Source organism: Peromyscus leucopus, chromosome 5 (genome assembly GCF_004664715.2).
Source record: "Peromyscus leucopus breed LL Stock chromosome 5, UCI_PerLeu_2.1, whole genome shotgun sequence".
Lineage (NCBI taxonomy): Eukaryota > Metazoa > Chordata > Mammalia > Rodentia > Cricetidae > Peromyscus > Peromyscus leucopus.
Genome location: NC_051067.1, coordinates 89,592,244 through 89,611,128, shown reverse-complemented (window position 1 = coordinate 89,611,128; position 18,885 = coordinate 89,592,244). Strand labels below are relative to the sequence as shown.

General features: G+C 44.9%; 1 protein-coding gene across 6 annotated transcripts in view; it reads right to left on the bottom strand.

The window, feature by feature from the left end:
- Gab1 (GRB2 associated binding protein 1) overlaps window positions 1–18,885 on the bottom strand; it is a 110,140-nt gene that overhangs the window by 21,536 nt on the left and 69,719 nt on the right. For 4 of the 6 annotated variants that reach the window (XM_028881767.2, XM_028881770.2, XM_028881772.2 and 1 more), the window contains exons 2-4: window positions 11,582–11,876; window positions 4,110–4,326; window positions 3,643–3,723 (exon numbers count right to left, since the gene is read on the bottom strand). In XM_028881767.2, coding sequence (XP_028737600.1) covers window positions 3,643–3,723; window positions 4,110–4,326; window positions 11,582–11,876 — 593 coding nt within the window. The remainder of the gene's footprint in view (window positions 1–3,642; window positions 3,724–4,109; window positions 4,327–11,581; window positions 11,877–18,885) is intronic. The other 2 variants (XM_028881769.2, XM_028881771.2) reach the window with 1 other exon arrangement.

Genomic DNA, 18,885 nt, shown 5'->3' with positions numbered 1-18,885 from the left:
CTCAATAATTTCTGTCCTGTGCTTGCCCACGCCCAGCTGCACCAAGGAAACACGCGCGCGCACACACACACACACACACACACACACACACACACACACACACACCCCACAATCCTCAGCACTGATCAGACACCACAGAATTCCAAACAGACACAGGGAACGCATCTTCCACTAAGAACATGCAAAACAAAATAAAACAAAACAAACAAAAAACCCTGGCACTAGTCCAGTTTACAAAGCTCATCTATTGCTCGTTAACCAGCCTTGACAAATTGTTCTGCAAACCAAAAACCAAGTGGAACTGCAGACGACATCCAGGGGACAGCAGGCTTCTTGCTCTCTTCCCTTCTCTCTTTGAGAGACATTTAAGCCCACACTATTAAGAGGGACGAAATCCATGATGTGGGGTTAACTAACTCCTAACAATCTTAGGAAATCTCATTTGAGGATAATCCTGCTTTTGATAGATTTTTAGTACCTGCAAAAAAGATTTATTTTTATTATTTTTAAAATTATGCGTATGTATGTGTTTGGGTATGTGCACATAGGCAGGTACCCAAGGAGGTCACAGAGGCATCAGAACCCCAGAACTGGAGTTACAGGTGCCTGTGAGCTGCTGAGTAGGTGCTAGGAACAGAACTCAGGTCCTCCTCCAGAGCCAGACACGCTCTTAACCACTGAGCCACCTCTCCAGCCCTGTCTGTTTCTTAGTAACACCTGGCTGTGTTAATTTGCTCCTGGGCCCCCTCCCACTTTGGGGCAGAGGAGCCACGCACGCTCTGCTGGACTGCTTGCCTTCTCCCTTGCTCCCTTACTCATGCCTTTGTTTAGGGACTGGCACCTCCCTCAGTCTCTGCTGAGAAATGACCTCCAAAGCTGCACACACGGCCTTAGAGGATTCTTTCTCACACCTCCACCTTCTCGGGGAATGCTGACAGCTCTCATCTTCTCACTGAACCCCGAGGCTCCTATTTTCAAAGTCCGAATTCCGCCTGCTTATTCCTGTATGACAGAACATCCTTATACTGCTCACATGCCCCAGAGTGAATTGCATTTCCTTTTCAAACTAGCTGTCCTTGACTTCATGGACAGAAGTGATTTCATTCAGACCCTCTGGTGTCAGTATCCTCGAAGCCTGATTCCCTGCGACCCCCGACCATCAGTCAAGCACTGAGTACCGAGTCCTCCCTCTCTCCCTCCCTCCCTCCCTCCCTCCCTCCCTCCCTCCCTCCCTCCCTCCTATTTATCTGTTCCCTGTTCTGTTCCCATTCTATTCCAAGTTCAGGCAGATCTCTGTGACATCCTCATCACAGAATCCTCCCCTTACAACCTGCCCACTTGAGCTAACACCAATATTTTCAACACATGGTTTTAATAGTAGTCACTTAATTAGAGGAAAAACCAATAGATTCCTAGAGGCTATGGGTCCATATACTAGCTCCCAGCATCAAGGCTCCTAGTAATATTTAATCACTTAGTTATGTGTGTGTGCGTGTGTAGCAAGGGCTGTGGACAACTCTGTAGAGCCAGCCAGCTCTCTTCCACCTTCACACGGGTTCTGAGAACTGAACTCAAGGTTGTCCGGCGACTGAGCTATCTTACTGATCTTCGTTTTTTTCATCTTAAAAATAATACTCAAACTATCCTTGTAGATGTTCTGAAGTACCCATGCTTGCTCTAAAATATGCATTTCATTTAGTGTACATGCAGGAGCCCAAAGCAGACGGAGGTGGGAGTCATGAGGAAGGCTTCTGGCTCCCACCAGCTTGTACTCTAGTGGTGGGAAAGAGGAACTACTGCGTTATTTCCAACACTACAGTAAGACAGAGATGTGGGCACTGGATAGCTAGTATGCTGTAAAAACTCAGAGAAGGCCGGCAAGATGGTTCAGTGGGTAAAGGTCTTCAGCACCAAGCCTGGGGATGGTCCCTGGAATCCACACGGTGGAAGGAGAAAACCAAGTTGTTTACAAGTTGTCTTCCGCTGTCTACACATGCACTGCACACATACACACAAATAGAAATAAGCAAATGCTAAAAGACAACAGTGAAACCCCACCAACCCACAGGGATGTTTCACTCTAAGAGCCCCGAGACAGGCTTCCTGGAGGAGCATGTGTATGAGCTGAGTCCTGGCAGATGAAAGGGCGGTGTGAGAATTACGACCTATGTGTGCATGTGTAAGCATTTCATGCTCACATTCTCTGGCTCCTTCAGAAGGTTCCCTCGAGAGCTCCCAGGGCGACTGCACCTCAGGGAACTGTGTCTATGGAATCAGGTTGTATCTTCACAGCACCTAGCACACTAGTGAGCATGGGTGGGTACTTCATAAATGTTTGTTATTGAACTGTCACTTTGGCAAAGTATCTTACGCAGTCATTTCTAGAACAGCTTCTCCTGTAGCAGTAACGATGTTGTGCCAGTGAAATTAATGAAAAGAAAACACACTGAACGCTGCCACTGATCAGCTGGCTTCTTAAGAACACGACACCAGAAAGTAACGGCGAGTCTCCATCAAGCCAAGTCTCAGTTAGTGCACAAGGACACATTCACAAGTGTGCAGTCTTCAACTCACGGCAAACACAGTCGAGTTAGAATTTGACAGTATTAACTAGTGTCGATTCATACAATTTTCTTGCTCTTACAGGTAAAATTCCATTATAACAAACAAGACAAAACCATCTGTGGAATGTTCCCGAGCTCCTCCCACTCTCCCAGGGAATGGTTCGCAGAAACCATTTCTGGGGATTTTAAGCTCTACATTGTTTGTTTATTTGTCTGCTTTTCAAGACAGGGTTTCTCTGTGTAGCCCTGGCTGTCCTAGAATTCGCTCTGTCGACCAGGTTGGCCTCGAACTCAGAGATCCTCCTACCTCTGCCTCCCGAATGCTGGGATTAAAGGTGTGTGCCATCATCACCTGGCAGGTTCTACGTATATTTTAAACAAGTATTCTCTGTAATCTTATACTAACCAAGAATCACTTTTTTAACACTGAGAAGAGAAACCTTTTTGTGTAACAAATGTCTATGTGTTCCTGAACACTTTGTTTTGTAGCCATCCCATGTGTGTAGAAGCAGCTCACTGACACTTTTGTACCGTGAATAAATAGACCTGTTGGCAGTCTGTCACTGATGGTCACAGGCTGTCAGTGGCAGGCACTGGCCTGTTGATTGATCTTCATTTTCTTGTTGTTTCTTCAAATAGTGAAATAACCGTTCTCCCATCTCCACTGCCACTGCCTTCCAGTTTCTCAATATCAAAAGCCAAAGATGATCAACTTATCGTATCTTTGGGCTTAGTATAGGGCAGGTGTGTGTGTGTGTGTGTGTGTGTGTGTGTGTGTGTGTGTGTGTGTGTGTAGGGGGTGATGACCCTGTACAGAGCACTTGGAAAAAGCTTTTTGGACCCTCTGAGTCAGACATTCCATAGATTTCTATTTAATAACCTGTGACATCAAGGCTTGGGGTCAGCACTGCTGCTTGGCTGAGGAGGAAGGTTTGAAAGTGTCACAGCTGTTAGCGGTTTATTTGACCTCATGAAATGTCCCTGTGCCCCAGTCGGCCTAGCTTCTAGGATTTGCCATATTGGGATTTTACCTGTAGTATTAGTTTCTCACACAGATCCAAAACTACAGCACACTCACTGCAATGGGACCGCTTTGCTTTCAAAATCTTCTAGCAGTAGGTACTCCTCTCCTTCTTCAGAAACAAAAGATGACCCTTGGCTGGTTTATAATCACATAAGAAATGGAGCAAGGTCACCATTTACAAGTCAGTGACATCTGTCAAGCAAGTAACACCCGTGAGTCCGTAACAAAAACTGCAAGACTCTTTCCAAAGAGCCTTGTAGGTAAACTGTGATTGGCCATGATGGCAGAAACTGTTTCATCTACAAAAGACCTCCCAGGCAACCCATTAACAAAGACTTGTTATAAACATACGTAATACAAACCTGCAGTGGAAGCCTACTGAGATGGTTCCACAGAAACTTCAAGGTTTAAAAAAACCTAAAGATTTAAAATGCATACACACGCACACACACATGTGCACATGCATGCACTCGCTCATACACATTCACACCCCCACACACATGATGGCAAGCACCATGTACCTGGTGGGTTCGGGCTTCTTGCTTTGACAGTTGATCAGCAAGAGGTAGTCTTGTGGATCGTCCTGGAGGCCCAGAGTGTCTGGGTGTGGCGGGAGGCTGATGAGCTGGTAAGACGGAGGTAGCGCGACCGGAGAGGCGTCCGGCTGGGTGGAGGCCGACGCGCCTAGAGGTGAGTCAGCTGGTGTTTGTGAGGAGTGGCCAAGGGGCTTCACGGGATCTGGAACAGAGGTGAACTTTCAGTTATCACAGTCAGACTGCTATTGTTGTAGACTAAGCTACTTTGAAAGTCTGGAGATGAACTGCTTTAATGCATGAAACCAGAATAAATGATAACAGTGTTGGTGAAAACAGATACTAACCAAGGCCATAGACAGTGGTGTGCAAGTGCAATGCTAGCTCTTCTGAAGGCAGATGTGGAAAATGCTCACACTCAGGAGTTCAAGGCCAGAATAAAGCGACACATACTATCCAAATAGCAACATTCATACGCTAATTGATTGCTGTCAAGACATCTGACATCTGAAAGACAACCTTTCCTTTTAGTTCAGGGGCCCTAAAGAAGTCACAGTTGAGGCTGAGGAGATGCTCAGTTAGTTGGTAAAGTGCCTACCATACAAGCAGGAGGGCCTGAGCTGGGACCCCAAAACACGCACAAAGAGCCAAGCAGATCCCTGAGGCTCACTGGCCACCTAGTCTAACCCTCTTGATTAGCGCCAGGCAGAGTGAGAGGCTTTGACTCAAAATGGGCAGAGACATAGAAAGACATCTGATGTCGACCTCTGGACCCCATATGCATGGGCACATGCCATACCTCCTCCCCATGAGGCCACGAGAATGCATCCCTGAAAAGTCTTGAAAGCACTAACATTAAAATGAAAGTGTTCTATGATCTTCGCAGGACACGTTTTCAATGTTCATTTAATTTAGTGTGCATAGGTATTTTAGCTCCATATATGTCTGTGCACTATACGCATGCTTGGTGCCTTGGAGGGTAGAAGAGAGCATTGGATGCCCTGACACTGGAGTTACAGGATCTGGGAATGGAACCTGGGTCTTCTGTAAGAACAGCCAGTACTTTTAACCACTGAGCCACCTCTCCAGCCCTAAGAGACAAGTTTTTTGTTTTTGGATTTTTTTTTTCTTTCCTGATCATTCTTTCCTTCCTACTTCTCACTAGGCTGGGGGAAATATATCTAATTTAGAGGCTAGTGAAGACTAGTGAACTCTTCATCCTCAGCATCCGAGCCTCTGCCCCGGGCTCACACCCACACCAAAGCTGTTTGCAGTCAGCGAGCAAAGAAGTAACTCAAGAATCCCTTAACCATGTTCCAAAAACGATAAATGAAAACTGCGCAGGGCATGACTAGAAAATCAGTTGCACATCTAAAAATGAAAGCTCTGCAGTCTCTGACATGACAAAGTCTAACTTTAAGGGCCTGGACACACTGATCAGTTATTCTGCCTAGAAACACAAGGCCATCACAGCCAAGGAAAAGGCAAATACTCAGCTGTGAATGAATAGAAAGGAGAAGGCTGAGAGAAAGTCAGGTTTTAAAAGAATAAAATATGCAAAACATGCTAAAAAATGTTAAAGGGATGAATGTTCCACCAACTCTGACTGAATGCAAGCCATTTAACAGCCTGATAACCTGAGTTCAGTCTCCAGAGCTACATGGTGGAGAGAAGTGCAGATTGTTCTCTGGCCTTCTGCTCTGTGGCATGCAACTGCATGCGTGCACACACACATGCACACACACACACACACACACACACACACACACACACACACACACACACGAGCATGCACACACACGCAGACAGATAAACACCCCCACACAAATAAATAATGTTAATTTAAAAACTTTGAACTATGCCTAAACAGTCTCTAATGTAAGACTTCTGTGAGAGCCAAACAACTGGTCCAGAAAAGACACCTGTTTGACCTCACAGGTGTGTGACTTCCGCCTCTGCTGGCCACACACCCGGTGGTGGAGACCACTCTCCTCTCTGCCCTGTTTGGATTTCTGACGTTTTACTCTCTCCATGGATCTCCAAGAAACAAACACTAGCTCTAAGTCTGCATACACGCACAAAATCATTTCCCATTTCTTAACTCGGAATGTACCAAGAATATAATTAACATCCATTAAAGGCCTAATAAACCACTGGAGCAAACTCCTAATTGAAATTTACTTAGAAAGTCATAAGCACGCTAAGGTGAGGCTTTCCAGGAAGCCTTCAGTGTAGAGGGGAAGATTATAATTGAATAGATCCACGAAGAAAAAACCGGCTCAGATGACCCCCTCACCCTATGCACTGGTTTATACTATTTAGGACCATCATGCTTTGTGTTAAAAGGAGATTGACAAGAATGGGGGGTATCTTATGTGGTGGTGAATATGGTCAAAATACACTATGCACATGTATGAAAATGTCATATCAAACCTATCGTATGTAATATATGATAATAAAGATTTAATGGCCCAGTGAGATGGCCCAACAGGTAACGATGTTTGCTGCCAAGCTTGATGACCGTAAGTCTGTCCCCAGGACCCACGTGGTGGAAGGAGATGACTCCTGCAGGTTATCCGATGACCTAGGAGCCACTGTCAGGGACGCAAACGCAGCTTGTACAGCTTAATCAAGCAGACAGGACCCTGAACCTCTTCCTCACCTCACAGCTGCTTTACTGTGCTTCAAGGACAAAATGTCCTTCACTTTCCAAGTCTCTATCTCTCAAACATTTCAAAAACCTCCTTGGAGCCTTTTAATCCTTAGGGGATGCTGACAAAAACAACATGCCATTGTTCTTATCCAGAGATCTGATGGCATGAAAATCAATTGTGGGCCAGTTGAGAAATCTACGAGGCTGGGCCCTACACAGGCACCCATTGACTCACGACTCAAACTGTACAATAGTTTCAAACAGAAGAGATACACGCTCTGGTTGAACTGCTGCTCAGGGAAATGCAAAGACCACTGGCAAGGCCACCACGAACCACTGACCAGTGTCAAATGCTGCTAACAAGATGGCTAACAATTTGTCACACTTCTGGTAGGAAAGCAGGTGGTACAATGACTTTGAAGACATAAAGTTATGATTTTACAAATGCTAAACTGCAAATATCTTAGGATTTAGCAGTTCTACTCATAGGCATGGATCCAAAAGAACTAAGAGCTAATGTTTATCAAAAGACACACACCCCATAACGGGCTGGAGAGATGGCTCAGCTGTCTTGCAGAGGGGCTGATGCACACACAGTTCCCAATACCTAGCAGGAACCTCAGCTCCAAGAGAGCCAATGCCTTCTTCTGGCCTCCCTGGCACCTGTACTCAGCACTCGAATGTACAGACAGACAGACAGACACACACACACACACACACTTAAAAATAATAAAAAGGATCTTTTTGTTTTAAAAAGACATACAAGAATGTTTACACCTTTGTAGAACAATTGAGATATCCATATACCAACATTCTAACAGATCCATATTGTATGACAGTCACAGGACAGAATGCTGCATGGGAAAAACACCACACACTTCAGCATGGTGACTCCTGGGGACTCAATGTTGGAGGAAGGAAGCCAGACTCAAGGATTCTGCTTACATGGCATTCAAAACAGGCAAAATTAACAGAAGTTAAAAGTATCCCAAATTTACTTTGAGGGGGATATCTCTAGAAAAAGGATTTTCTGGTGGAGTGTGAATGTTGAAACTCTTAATCTGAGCTAATGTCTATCAAAAGAGCACATGTATGTTTATACGTGTGCAGACAAAGAAGGCACCGACAATCTATGCCTGCACAATAGTAATAATAGACAAGGCTTTAATAAAGACAGTCAAGAGTGAGCTGGGTGTGGAGGTACACACCTAAGTTCCAGTACCCGGGAGGCAGAGGCAAGAGAATCTGAGTTTGAAACCTGTCTCAAAAAAAAGTTAAAAAGAAAAAAAACTGAAGTAATTTTTACTTATTAGTTCATGTGTAAGGGTGTTTGCTTGTATTATGTCTGCACCACTCGCCTGCCTGGTGCCTGCAGAAGTTAGAGGATGCTATCTGGTCCCCAGACCTGGAGGTAGAGGCAGTCGGGAGCCACCATGTGGGTGCTGGGAATTGAACTCAGGACCTCTAGAAGAGCAGCCAATGCTCTTAACCACTGAGCCATCTTTCCAGACCCTGTAAAAAGAAACTCAAAAGTCCTTGATTAATACTGCTTTACACAAAAGGAGACCCTCAAATCTTCCCCCAACCCCCACTTTCTTTCCTTTCCACCTCTGAGAAACGGTCTTTCATGTCTGTTGAGCCACGAATGACCTTGGACTTGTGGTCCTCCTGCCTCCATTTCTCAAATGCTGGAATTTACAGGCATGTACCATCACGTCGGGTTTATGTTGTGCTGAGGACCAAACCCAGAGCTTTGTACGTGCTCAGCAAAGACTCTACTAACCGAGATACCTCCTCGGTCCGTATGTATTTTTTTTTTTTTTCTTAAATGTCAGTTTTACCTATCTTACTGAAGGGAAGAATATCAAACTGAGAACTGCATTTTAAAACTAAACTGCTATGATCTGGACACTTTGAGAAAAGCAATGCAGGCAGCTTTCTAAGCTCGTGCCCTAAAATTAGCCCAGAGGTTTGCTAGATGTCAGCACGCTTCCTGCAGCCCTGGCTGGACTTCCCAGAGCTTGTTTAGCAAATTTAACAGCTTCCACCTTGGTGTGCCCAAACAAAAAAGTCAGTCTGCACATTTCCAAGAAAAACAAAAGAAACCGTTTTTTATCCTCAAACCCACTAAAAAAAAGTCTCCGTGGGAGCCACACACAGTTCAGTGTGCTAGAATTTAAAAACAGGACAGCCTGCCAGGATTCTGAGTGTTCAATAATAGCAGTGGTCACCTGGGGCAGCGGAAATAACAGGGTAATGGTATTTTGAGAGGTTCCTGGAATCAGAACATAGGTCAGATTCCCCCCTTCCTTTGTTTTCAGGGGAAAATTAGTTATTCTCACAGGGACCAGGAGGCTTTGCTGTCTGGGCACAGTCTGCTTCTTCCCACATCTGGAACTCAAACAGTAGAAAAGCATCTTGAGGCATCAGCCAACTTTTGAGCAAAGAACAGTGCATATTCCGACTTCAAAATGGAGAGCACAGGGCTTAGGACCAGACTCCAGAGAGGGAAAAGTACCCATCACTGTTGGGGATGAGTTGTGGGGTATGATCGGAAACAACAGAACACAGAACGGGGGGCAAAGGAGCTGGAGAGATGGCCCGATGGTTAAGATCACCGGCTGCTCTTCCAGAGGACACGGTTTAACACACAGCCTCCACACGGCAGCTCACAACTGTCCATAATTCTAGTCCTAGGGGACCCAACACTCTTCTCTGGCCTCCTCAGACACCAGGCATGCAAGTGGTGCACAATAATACATGCAGGCAAAACACCCAGACACATTAAAAACAAAAACAAAAGCAAAACAACCCTGTCTGCAGTTCCAGTTCCATGGGATCTGATACCCTCTCCTGGCCTCTGCTGGCTCTGCACACAAATGATGTGCACACATACATGCCGGCAGAACAGACAAATACATACAATAAAAAATAAAATTTAGCCTGAGTGCGCAAGCGCACACACACTTCTAAAAAACTGTGGTAAAGTTAATGGGGACACAGACATGCAGTTCTTATCACACAAAACTGGACATGGCTGCTAAGCTCTTCTCTGCTGTGGGTTTCAACACAGCTCTTGAGGTTCAGTGAGGCCATGCACAACAGATGCATGGGCTGTGGAATGGCTGTGGAATGGTTTTTAAAGCCTTTGTGGAGTTTTACCACCACACACCGCAAAGCAGAATGACACAGTGTACTGATCTTTCCGGCTCTCTAATTAATATGACATAATAATCACTCATCTTCTATAGACTTATTTAAGAACTCAGCTTAAACATCAACACAGTGTATCAAGGTATTTCTAACTGGCTATCTGGGGGAGAGAGCTAGAAGGAAGCTGTGAAAATATGAAATAATAACATCTGAAATATAATTTCCATTCGACTTAGACATAGCTCCCGAGCTGTAGAAAGAATCAGAGAAACTGAAATCACAAAGATTGACGGGATGAACACAGAAGGACTTGTGATTAGCAACGCTGCTCTCGTAACCAGCTCACAAAACACATATTCCACATTTGAATAATAATTGTAGAAATTAGCTCAGTCTTCTACCCTTCACACACGATTATGAAGACACAAAGTGTGTAACTTCATATACTGCTGATTTCCAAGGACTTCGGAGTTCTGCCACTAAAAAGGTCACTGCGGCTTTAGCTTTTATCTCTAAAGACCCTCGTCTAGCTGGGTGGTAAAGCAAAAACTGACATTGTGACCAACCGATTCTGACATCTAAAAATCAAGGAAAACGGTTCATTAAATATAGAAAAAAACAAAAAACCCACTCAGTCTATTTATCACACAGCATTTACAGCGTGTCCTTCTCATGAAAATAGGAAGGGCACACCTGAAGGGGGGAGAGGTCAAAAGGTCAAAGGGGGGGAGGGGAGCAAAGGAGAGGAATGGGACATATTTGAGAGGAGGGCTACTCTCAAGGAGGAAGGGAAAAGGAAATAGAGAAATGACTGGGCGGCGGCGGCCCACGCCTTTAATCCCAGCACTCGGGAGGCAGAGCCAAGCGGATCTCTGTGAGTTCGAGGCCAGCCTGGTCTACAGAGTGAGTTCCAGGACAGGCACCAAAACAACACAGAGAAACTCGGTCTCAAAACAAACAAACAAACAAAAAAAGAAAGAAAGAAAAAAATTTAAAAAAAATATTCTCAGGCCAGTGAGTGGCTAAGTAGGTAAAAGCATTTGCCATCAACCTGAATTAAAGCTCCAGGATTCACTTACACGGCGGAGGGAGAAAACAAACTTCTATGAGTTGTCTTTTGACGCCACCCCCCACTCCTTGACCCCCACAGTCACATACATGCCCCTCCTCCAAATGAATAAGATTCAAAAATTTACAAATGTTTCTTGTCACCTTCTTCATGAGGGCAGTTATTTAGACCCTGGCCCTATCGATTAAGTCTCTCAAAACTGTAGAAGTTCTCTCCAAACTGCCCGAAGAGTTCAGTGCGTGCTCTAAGTGTCCAACTCCCCATTGTAAAAACAAAATAACGAAGCTCACAAGTGATAACAAAGAACTTTGTCATGCTTCTAAAACTGCTCAAGCTAGTAACAAAACCTTAAGCTCTGGGTCTGGAGAGATGGATCAGCGGTTAAGAGCACTGGCTGCTCCTACAGGACCCAGGTTCAATTCTCAGCACATGACCACTCAAAATCATCTGTAACTCCAGTCTCAGGGGATCTGAGGGCTTCTTCAGGCACTACACGTATGTAGTGCAGACATACATGCAGGCAAAACATCTATACACATATAATACATTTTTACAAAATCAGACAAAACGGCACCTTTGGCCTACCTTCTTCTGTGGGGTTGAATCCACAGATGTCGCAGATGCAACGAACCCACTTGTTCATGTCCTCCTCACTGTCCGCCACCAAGTAGAAGATCCGGTCGATGGTGTTGATATCAAAGATGTAGCTGTTTTCAAACTCCTTCTTGTTGAATGTCAGCCCGGCATCGACTTGCTGGCACAAGTTTAGATCAATAATCCGGATGGGCTTCTTGGCGTGGTCATTTTTGTAGTACTCCAGGACGTCGGGGTCTCCAGTCAAACGGCCACTGCGTAACACAAACCACCTTCGCTTCCATGCCTAGGAACAAGCAAAACAGCCACCTGAGGTCAGGAAGGCACACTCTGCGGTGACACATGTTTATGAAGCCCATTGTATAAAGGCAAGGTCTGAAAAGTTGTCATATCTTGTATCAGTTCTCCCGTGACACAACAGAAGCCAATATAAAATCGTTTTTTTTTTTTTTTTTTTTTTTTTCAAGTCAATGAAGAGTGTTGGGAAAATGGTATCAGCCGAAGATCCAGGTCAGACATGCTAAGTGAAGGAAGCCATTCACAAAGAGTAAACACCGTGATCCTGTTATATGAAGCACTTAGAGTAGTTAAATCCAGAGAGAGAGAGAGAGAGAGAGAGAGAGAGAGAGAGAGAGAGAGAGAGAGAGAGGTTGTGAAGCTCTTGCAGAAATGGTCAAAGTGTTTAATGATGTGGATGTACTTAGTAACACTGACCTGGTTAGTTAGAATTAGTTAAAATTTTACCACTTTAAAACAGTAATGGTTTCCCACATCTTAATATGCCAAAGAAGGGCTGGAGAAATGGATTGGTAGGGAAGAGCCTGCTGCACAGGCATGAAGACCCGAGTTCAGGTCCCCAACACCTGTATGAAAAGCTGGCTGTGGCCAGATGTGCATCTCTATCCCTGCTCCACAGGGCAGACACAAGAGGGCCCTGGCTGGGGCCTTCTGGCCAGCGGCCTAGCTCTATGTTCAGTGAGAGACCACAAAGGAATATGGCGGAGTGACAGGGCGGGTCACCTGACGTCCTCCTTTCGTCCCTGTGAGCTGACACACATGCACACCGTCCCCAACCCCCTACACAAGAGAATACACTTACAGTGCTTCCTCACAGGAGATTTAAACTCTAGAATTCTCCGTTTTCTCAGGAGTGAGACAATGGAGGAGGGGAAATGGGCTTGGATGTTTTCCTGGTTGCTTCCTTGGGATGCCAGCAATGGTCTGCCATTCTAATGGCATTCTAATCTGTTGTTCTCAAACTACAGAGATCTGTATTCCCGAATTGTTATAGTTCTCTTCCTAACACACATACACGCACACACGCTCTGACACATACACACTATATTCAATATCCCCTTCCTCTAACAGCATTCCTGAAGAAGGTCTGGGGAGCTGGAGAGATGACTCAGTAGTTAAGAGCACTGGCTGCTCTTACGGAGGACCCAGGTTCAGTTCCCAGCACCCACATGGCAGCTCAAACCATCTGTAACTCCAGTTGCAGGGGATCCAACAACCCCTCTTATGGTCTCCAAGGGCACCTCCAGCACACATATGTGCATATATATATATACACACACACACAAAAACTCAACACATAAAATTAAATAAATCAGTAGAAAGAGAATCTTTTAGAAGAGGCTGTAATTCCCACTACCACCTTCTCTAAAGTCTATATTCATTGGCTAAAGCAGGACTAGATGGCTAAGTCTTCTTTGTCATCTCTGGCCCTGGACCCCAAACCAAGCCTCACTTCTTTTGAGTTTTATCCTCTAGCATAGACAGATAAATAGTAAAATCTCAGTCATGTTCTAAGATGCATCCACACTTCAGAATGAACCCTGAAGACAAGGTCACCTAAAGATGGCACTCTGTGAACCAGGAGGACTGAGACACACATTTCTACAGCTCTAGGAGCATCTAACATGGCCACTGTTTTGTTCACTGTCACAGTGTGTCAATGTTTTAGTTTTGGAAAACTGTACCCACACACACTGCATATCCTTCCAGTAATGAGTGGGATAAAGTCAGCCTCGCGCTCAGTGGTTTCAGGGTCCATCCATCACCCAATAGGAGGACTTTGGTTTGCTATGGTCTCATCAGACTGAGAATGAGCTTCATGTTTGTGCTGCTGATGTAAGTCGATCCCAACTCAAGTACTCCTGTGTCTTCATTAACACCTACAGATGTGTGTTCCAAACTCAAGTACTCCTGTGTCTTCACTAACACCTGTAGATGTGTGTTCATCAACTCAAGTACTCCTGTGTCTTCATTAACACCTACAGATGTGTGTTCCAAACTCAAGCACTCCTGTGTCTTCATTAACACCTACAGATGTGTGTTCCAAACTCAAGTACTCCTGTGTCTTCATTAACACCTACAGATGTGTGCTCATCAACTCAAGCACTCCTGTGTCTTCACTAACACCTACAGATGTGTGTTCCAAACTCAAGCACTCCTGTGTCTTCATTAACACCTACAGATGTGTGTTCATCAACTCAAGTACTCCTGTGTCTTCATTAACACCTATAGATGTGTGTTCATCAGAAAGTATCTCTTGTTTAAAGCCACCAAAAGCAAAATGACAAATGCTCTGTGTCATCTATGTATCACAAATTTGGCAAATTTAACTAAAAAGCACTATAGCATCAACTTAATCAGTCAATGAGTTTTTTTTTTTTTTTTTTTTTTTTTTTTTTCGAGACAGGGTTTCTCTGCGTAGCTTTGCGCCTTTCCTGGAACTCACTTGGTAGCCCAGGCTGGCCTCGAACTCACAGAGATCCGCCTGCCTCTGCCTCCCAAGTGCTGGGATTAAAGGCGTGCGCCACCACCGCCCGGCTTGTCAATGAGTTTTTGATTATTCTGAGAATATTGCACCAGGTACTTGTGAGGAGACAAATAAGCTACTTGGGCCTGTGAACCCTAAAGAGTGTAATGCTCAACAGTGAAGGAAACATTTCACACCCATTCAAACACTTCAGGGCGTAACAAAGCCAGCAAAACACTCATAGTAACAGTGGTAAATGGATAGACATTCATTTGTGGAAAAATATATGTAATCCTCACTGAAATGAAACAAAACAAAACAAAAAAACCCAACCCACATGCAATTCTTTTTTTGGGGGGAGGAGGTTTTCGAGATGTTTTCCCTGTGTAGCCCTGGCTGTCCTGAACTCTGTAGACCAGGCTGGCCTTGAACTTAGAGGTTCACCCACCTTTGCCTCCTGAGTGCTGAGATTAAAGGCACCAACATGCAATTCTTCTTCTTCTTTTTTTTTAGATTATTTATTATGTATACAGTGTTCTGCTTGTATCTATGCTAGAAGAGGGCACCAGATCTCATTATACATGGTTGTGAACCACCATGTGGTTGTTGGGAATTGAACTCAGGATCTTGGAAGAGCAGCCAGTGCTCTTAACCTCTGAGCTATCTCTCCAGCCCCCAACATGCTATTTTTTTTTTTTTTTTTTTTTGGTTTTTTGAGACAGGATTTCTCCATGTAGCTTTGCACCTTTCCTGGAACTCACTCTGTAGCCCAGGCTGGCCCCGAACTCAAAGAGATTTGTCTGCCTCTGCCTCCCCAGTACTGGGATTAAAGGCGGGCGCCACCACTGCCTGGCTTCCCAACATGCAATTCTTAAGTATCAGTATTTTATTTTTATTTTTTTGTGGAAGCAGCATTTCATGTATCCTAGGCCTGCCTTGAACTCTTGATCTTCTTGTGTTCTGGGATTACAAGCATGTGAACACTTGGTTTATGTGGTTCTGAGGACCAAGCCCAGGGCTTCCTAAATGCTAGGCAAGTGGTCTTATCAACAGAGCTACATCCCCCACCCCTAATATCAATATTTTAGATCAACTTCCCAAGGAAGTAAAGGATGTGTCCAGAAGAAGGCAGAGTGGAGCTCTGTGGATGTTCCAAGTAACAGGAAATCACAAGGTGATAGATACACATGAATGTGGCACTGGATTACAAATAAATAACAGCCATCCTCATCCAATGATCGCCTTTCGGGGTGTGGCAGTGCTCACAAGACCCTGCCCCCTAAAGCCGGCACAGCAATGGCGAAGTGGAAAGGAAGGAAAATGTAAGTTATGCAGGGCCATCACAGGAGCCTCTCTCCTCAGTGATGTCTCCAGACTGAAGAGGTTCTGTTTTTAAATACAGAAATGACTTTTAAAATTTTAATGGCTCACAAGGAGATCTTTCTGAAATGCCTTACTACATAATTCATTGACCATATTCTCCCATTCCCCAGTGGCTCAGGCTGAGTAGAATGGGCATCGGCATCTAAACTGCATCTCAGCGAGGCTGCTGGGCTGTGGAACAAGTCCATGGCTGGGTCTGCACCCTTCTCCTCATCTTTTTTGGGTATGTGGGTGTGCATGTGTGTGTGCATGCATGTAGAGGGTAGAGATCAACCTTGGATGTCACCCTCAAACACTGCATGCCTTGCTTTGTATTTTTTTAGATTGGTCTCAAATTGGTCTGGAGCTTGCCAAGGAGGCTAGGCTGTTTGGGCTCCGAGTCCCCGTGACCTGCTCTTCTTTACCTTTTCGGGGCTGGGCTTAGGAGCACATCCTACCATGCCAGCTTTTTGGCATGGGTTCTGGAGATCTAACTCAGGTCCAAATGCTTGCATGGCCGGTCCATACCTTCTTAACGGAGCAGCTCCCAGCCGGGTCTACAATCTTTCCAGTGTAGTTTCTAGCCTTATCCCTTACATTTTTTTAAAACCATCTATCTCTTCTGCCTTCTGTCTTTGAGAGAGGACAAACTCGGCATATTCTCTTTTCAAAAGTCTATTGTGTCCTTTCTTCCTCCAACCTTCTAGGCCATTCCTTTGTGGCCACCTTCAGAGTTCCCAAAGGAAATAAAGTTGTACAGTTTGAGGAAATATTAAATGCACTCTACCCTCATTAAATGAGATCAGTGCTTTCCAAAGCTCTTCCATGTGAGAAAAAGACATACATGTGAAAAACCACATGTAAGATAACTGCTCGCTCCCAAACACTGCCAGTGTGGTGGGGAAACCACACACCCAGAAGAGAAGGGGCTGGCGGTCTGCCTGTGTGCCTTTGAGACACGTGAAGCATCACTTTCTGTGTCCTGTTGGACCGGCTCCCCTCATTCGGTCCTTGCCATCACCAACACCCAAAGGCCTTTAGAAACTGCACGAGCCACAGTGGGCCAGAGACTCCAGGAGCAGAGCAGACACCATCCAAACATGAACCCTTAAGACAGGAAGCTGCAGCCTGGACACACAGAACCAAGCCAGGCAGCACCTGCCACTTATTTATTTATTTTCAACATGGTCCAAATGTGAACGTTTGTCTCAGTCACAAAATGAGTCACTCTCACTGAATGTGGCCCCGATGAAACGGGAGAAACAAAAGCAATTACACAAACTCACACTTGAACAAGGCAGATACAAAGGTTCTCTGCATTGTGGGACAAAGCACAATTTAGTCACAGAATAAAGCTCGATGCTGGACAAGAGGTCTGACATCAGCTCCCTTGCTAATCACAGCACAAAGACGTCTCTGTTTTGTCCGAGCACAAAACAGGCCCGCATAAGTCAGTCTTTGTTATCTGAAAATATCTGGGATTCTTAAAGTTTGTCCTATTTTTATCCGGCTGTCTTGGTAGCCCCAGAGACAGCTGAAGGCTGCCTTCCAGCCTTGCCTGAGTAACAGACAAGGCAGACAGTTTTCCTGAAACCTTCAAAATCAAATGCTCAGATTCATCTTAAGTAAAAATCTCATGAAAAACCATTTTAAGTATTAGACTTCCATGATGTGCAGGTAATGAAACAGAATCCATAAAACTAGTTGAGAATAATTACATAACAACTTATGGAATTATTATCATTTCTTACATACAACAAAGACTCCAACTTCAAGCTGAATAAACAATACAGTACCGACTTCAGTGAATCTGCATATTAATGAGGCTTTAAGTGTGATACCAACTCCCCCTGCTTACTGGTTCACTGTTTGCCACAGGAGAGAGCCCAAATTCTCTGACAGGGCATAGTGACCAGCCCTTATCTTTCCAGCCTCCAGTCACACCTCAAAGGCCTGCAGTCCTCCTGGGTCTCCTTTCCTGCCTCTGGCCCTAACACGTGCTGTTCTTTACACATGTTCCACCCCTGGACTCAGCTCAGCCCCCGTCCCGTCCCGTCCCACCCCTGGGCTGGCTTGGAGCTCTCCATTCTCATGTCCTTCAAGTCACAGACTGTTTGGTACTCTTATATTCGAATCACTTGGGGAAGCCTTGTCTTCTCACCTTGCCCCCAAGGGAGCTTCTATCAACCACCGATGGTGACGCAGTCAAACCCTTTGAAGCAAGGCCAAGAATATGGATGTTTCTCATATGACCTCCACATCACTGGCCTGGGCACAATCGGCGTGAATTCTCAAGACCTTTCAGGAGAGGATGGGGTGCATAAATAAACACTCAATTTGCTTCTCAGCCTCTAAATATACAAGAGGGTGTTTATGAACTTTAGTTGAAAAGAACTGTCTGTATAAACACCGTTTGCATTTAAGCAAATCAGGCAATGCTAAGCTGAATTCAGGCACCCTGACATACCTGCGTGGGATCTGAAAACAGGTTTCTCAGCTACTAAACAGTATGAGCACATCAGCAACAAGGTACAGATGGAGTCCTGTCATTTAGTGGGAAGCACCGGAATTCCCCCGGACCAGCTCCACACCATCCCTTGCTGTGTATTAACAAGCTTACAGAACATTCCTAATTAGCCTGAGTGGTGTTTAGGTTCAGTTTTAAAGAAAGACCACCATTTCTGCCATCCACTTGTTCTGGAAGCCTTCCTTCTGTGGTTAGAAATCACTGGAGAACTCTGCTTAGAAGAGGTGAGTAATGCCTTCAGAACAGCTACACCGTCATGGCTGATGTGTGGCGTGCGCAGGGTAGTGGCCTCCAAACACTCAGCACTTTTTCCAAATGCCTCTGAGCTATTTTTCCAACTAAACATGAGCCCATCCTTTTGTTTGTATTTCTTTGTATCATCAATAATGCACAGATTATTAAGATCTTGAGAGCCTTGATAAGACAACCTAGTGTTTTCTGCCCACCAAAACTCACCACAGAGAGCCAGTGAACTAAATGAAAAGACCTCAGGGAAAGAACCCAGAGGTCTAAATTACCAAAGTTGAAGCATTTGTTAAGGATGGCATATGAGCCTGCATCTTCCACACCAGGCATCTCCCGGGCTCTCCTTTCCACACCATTACACTTCATTTCTTTCTATTGTTTGTACCCCCAAAGACC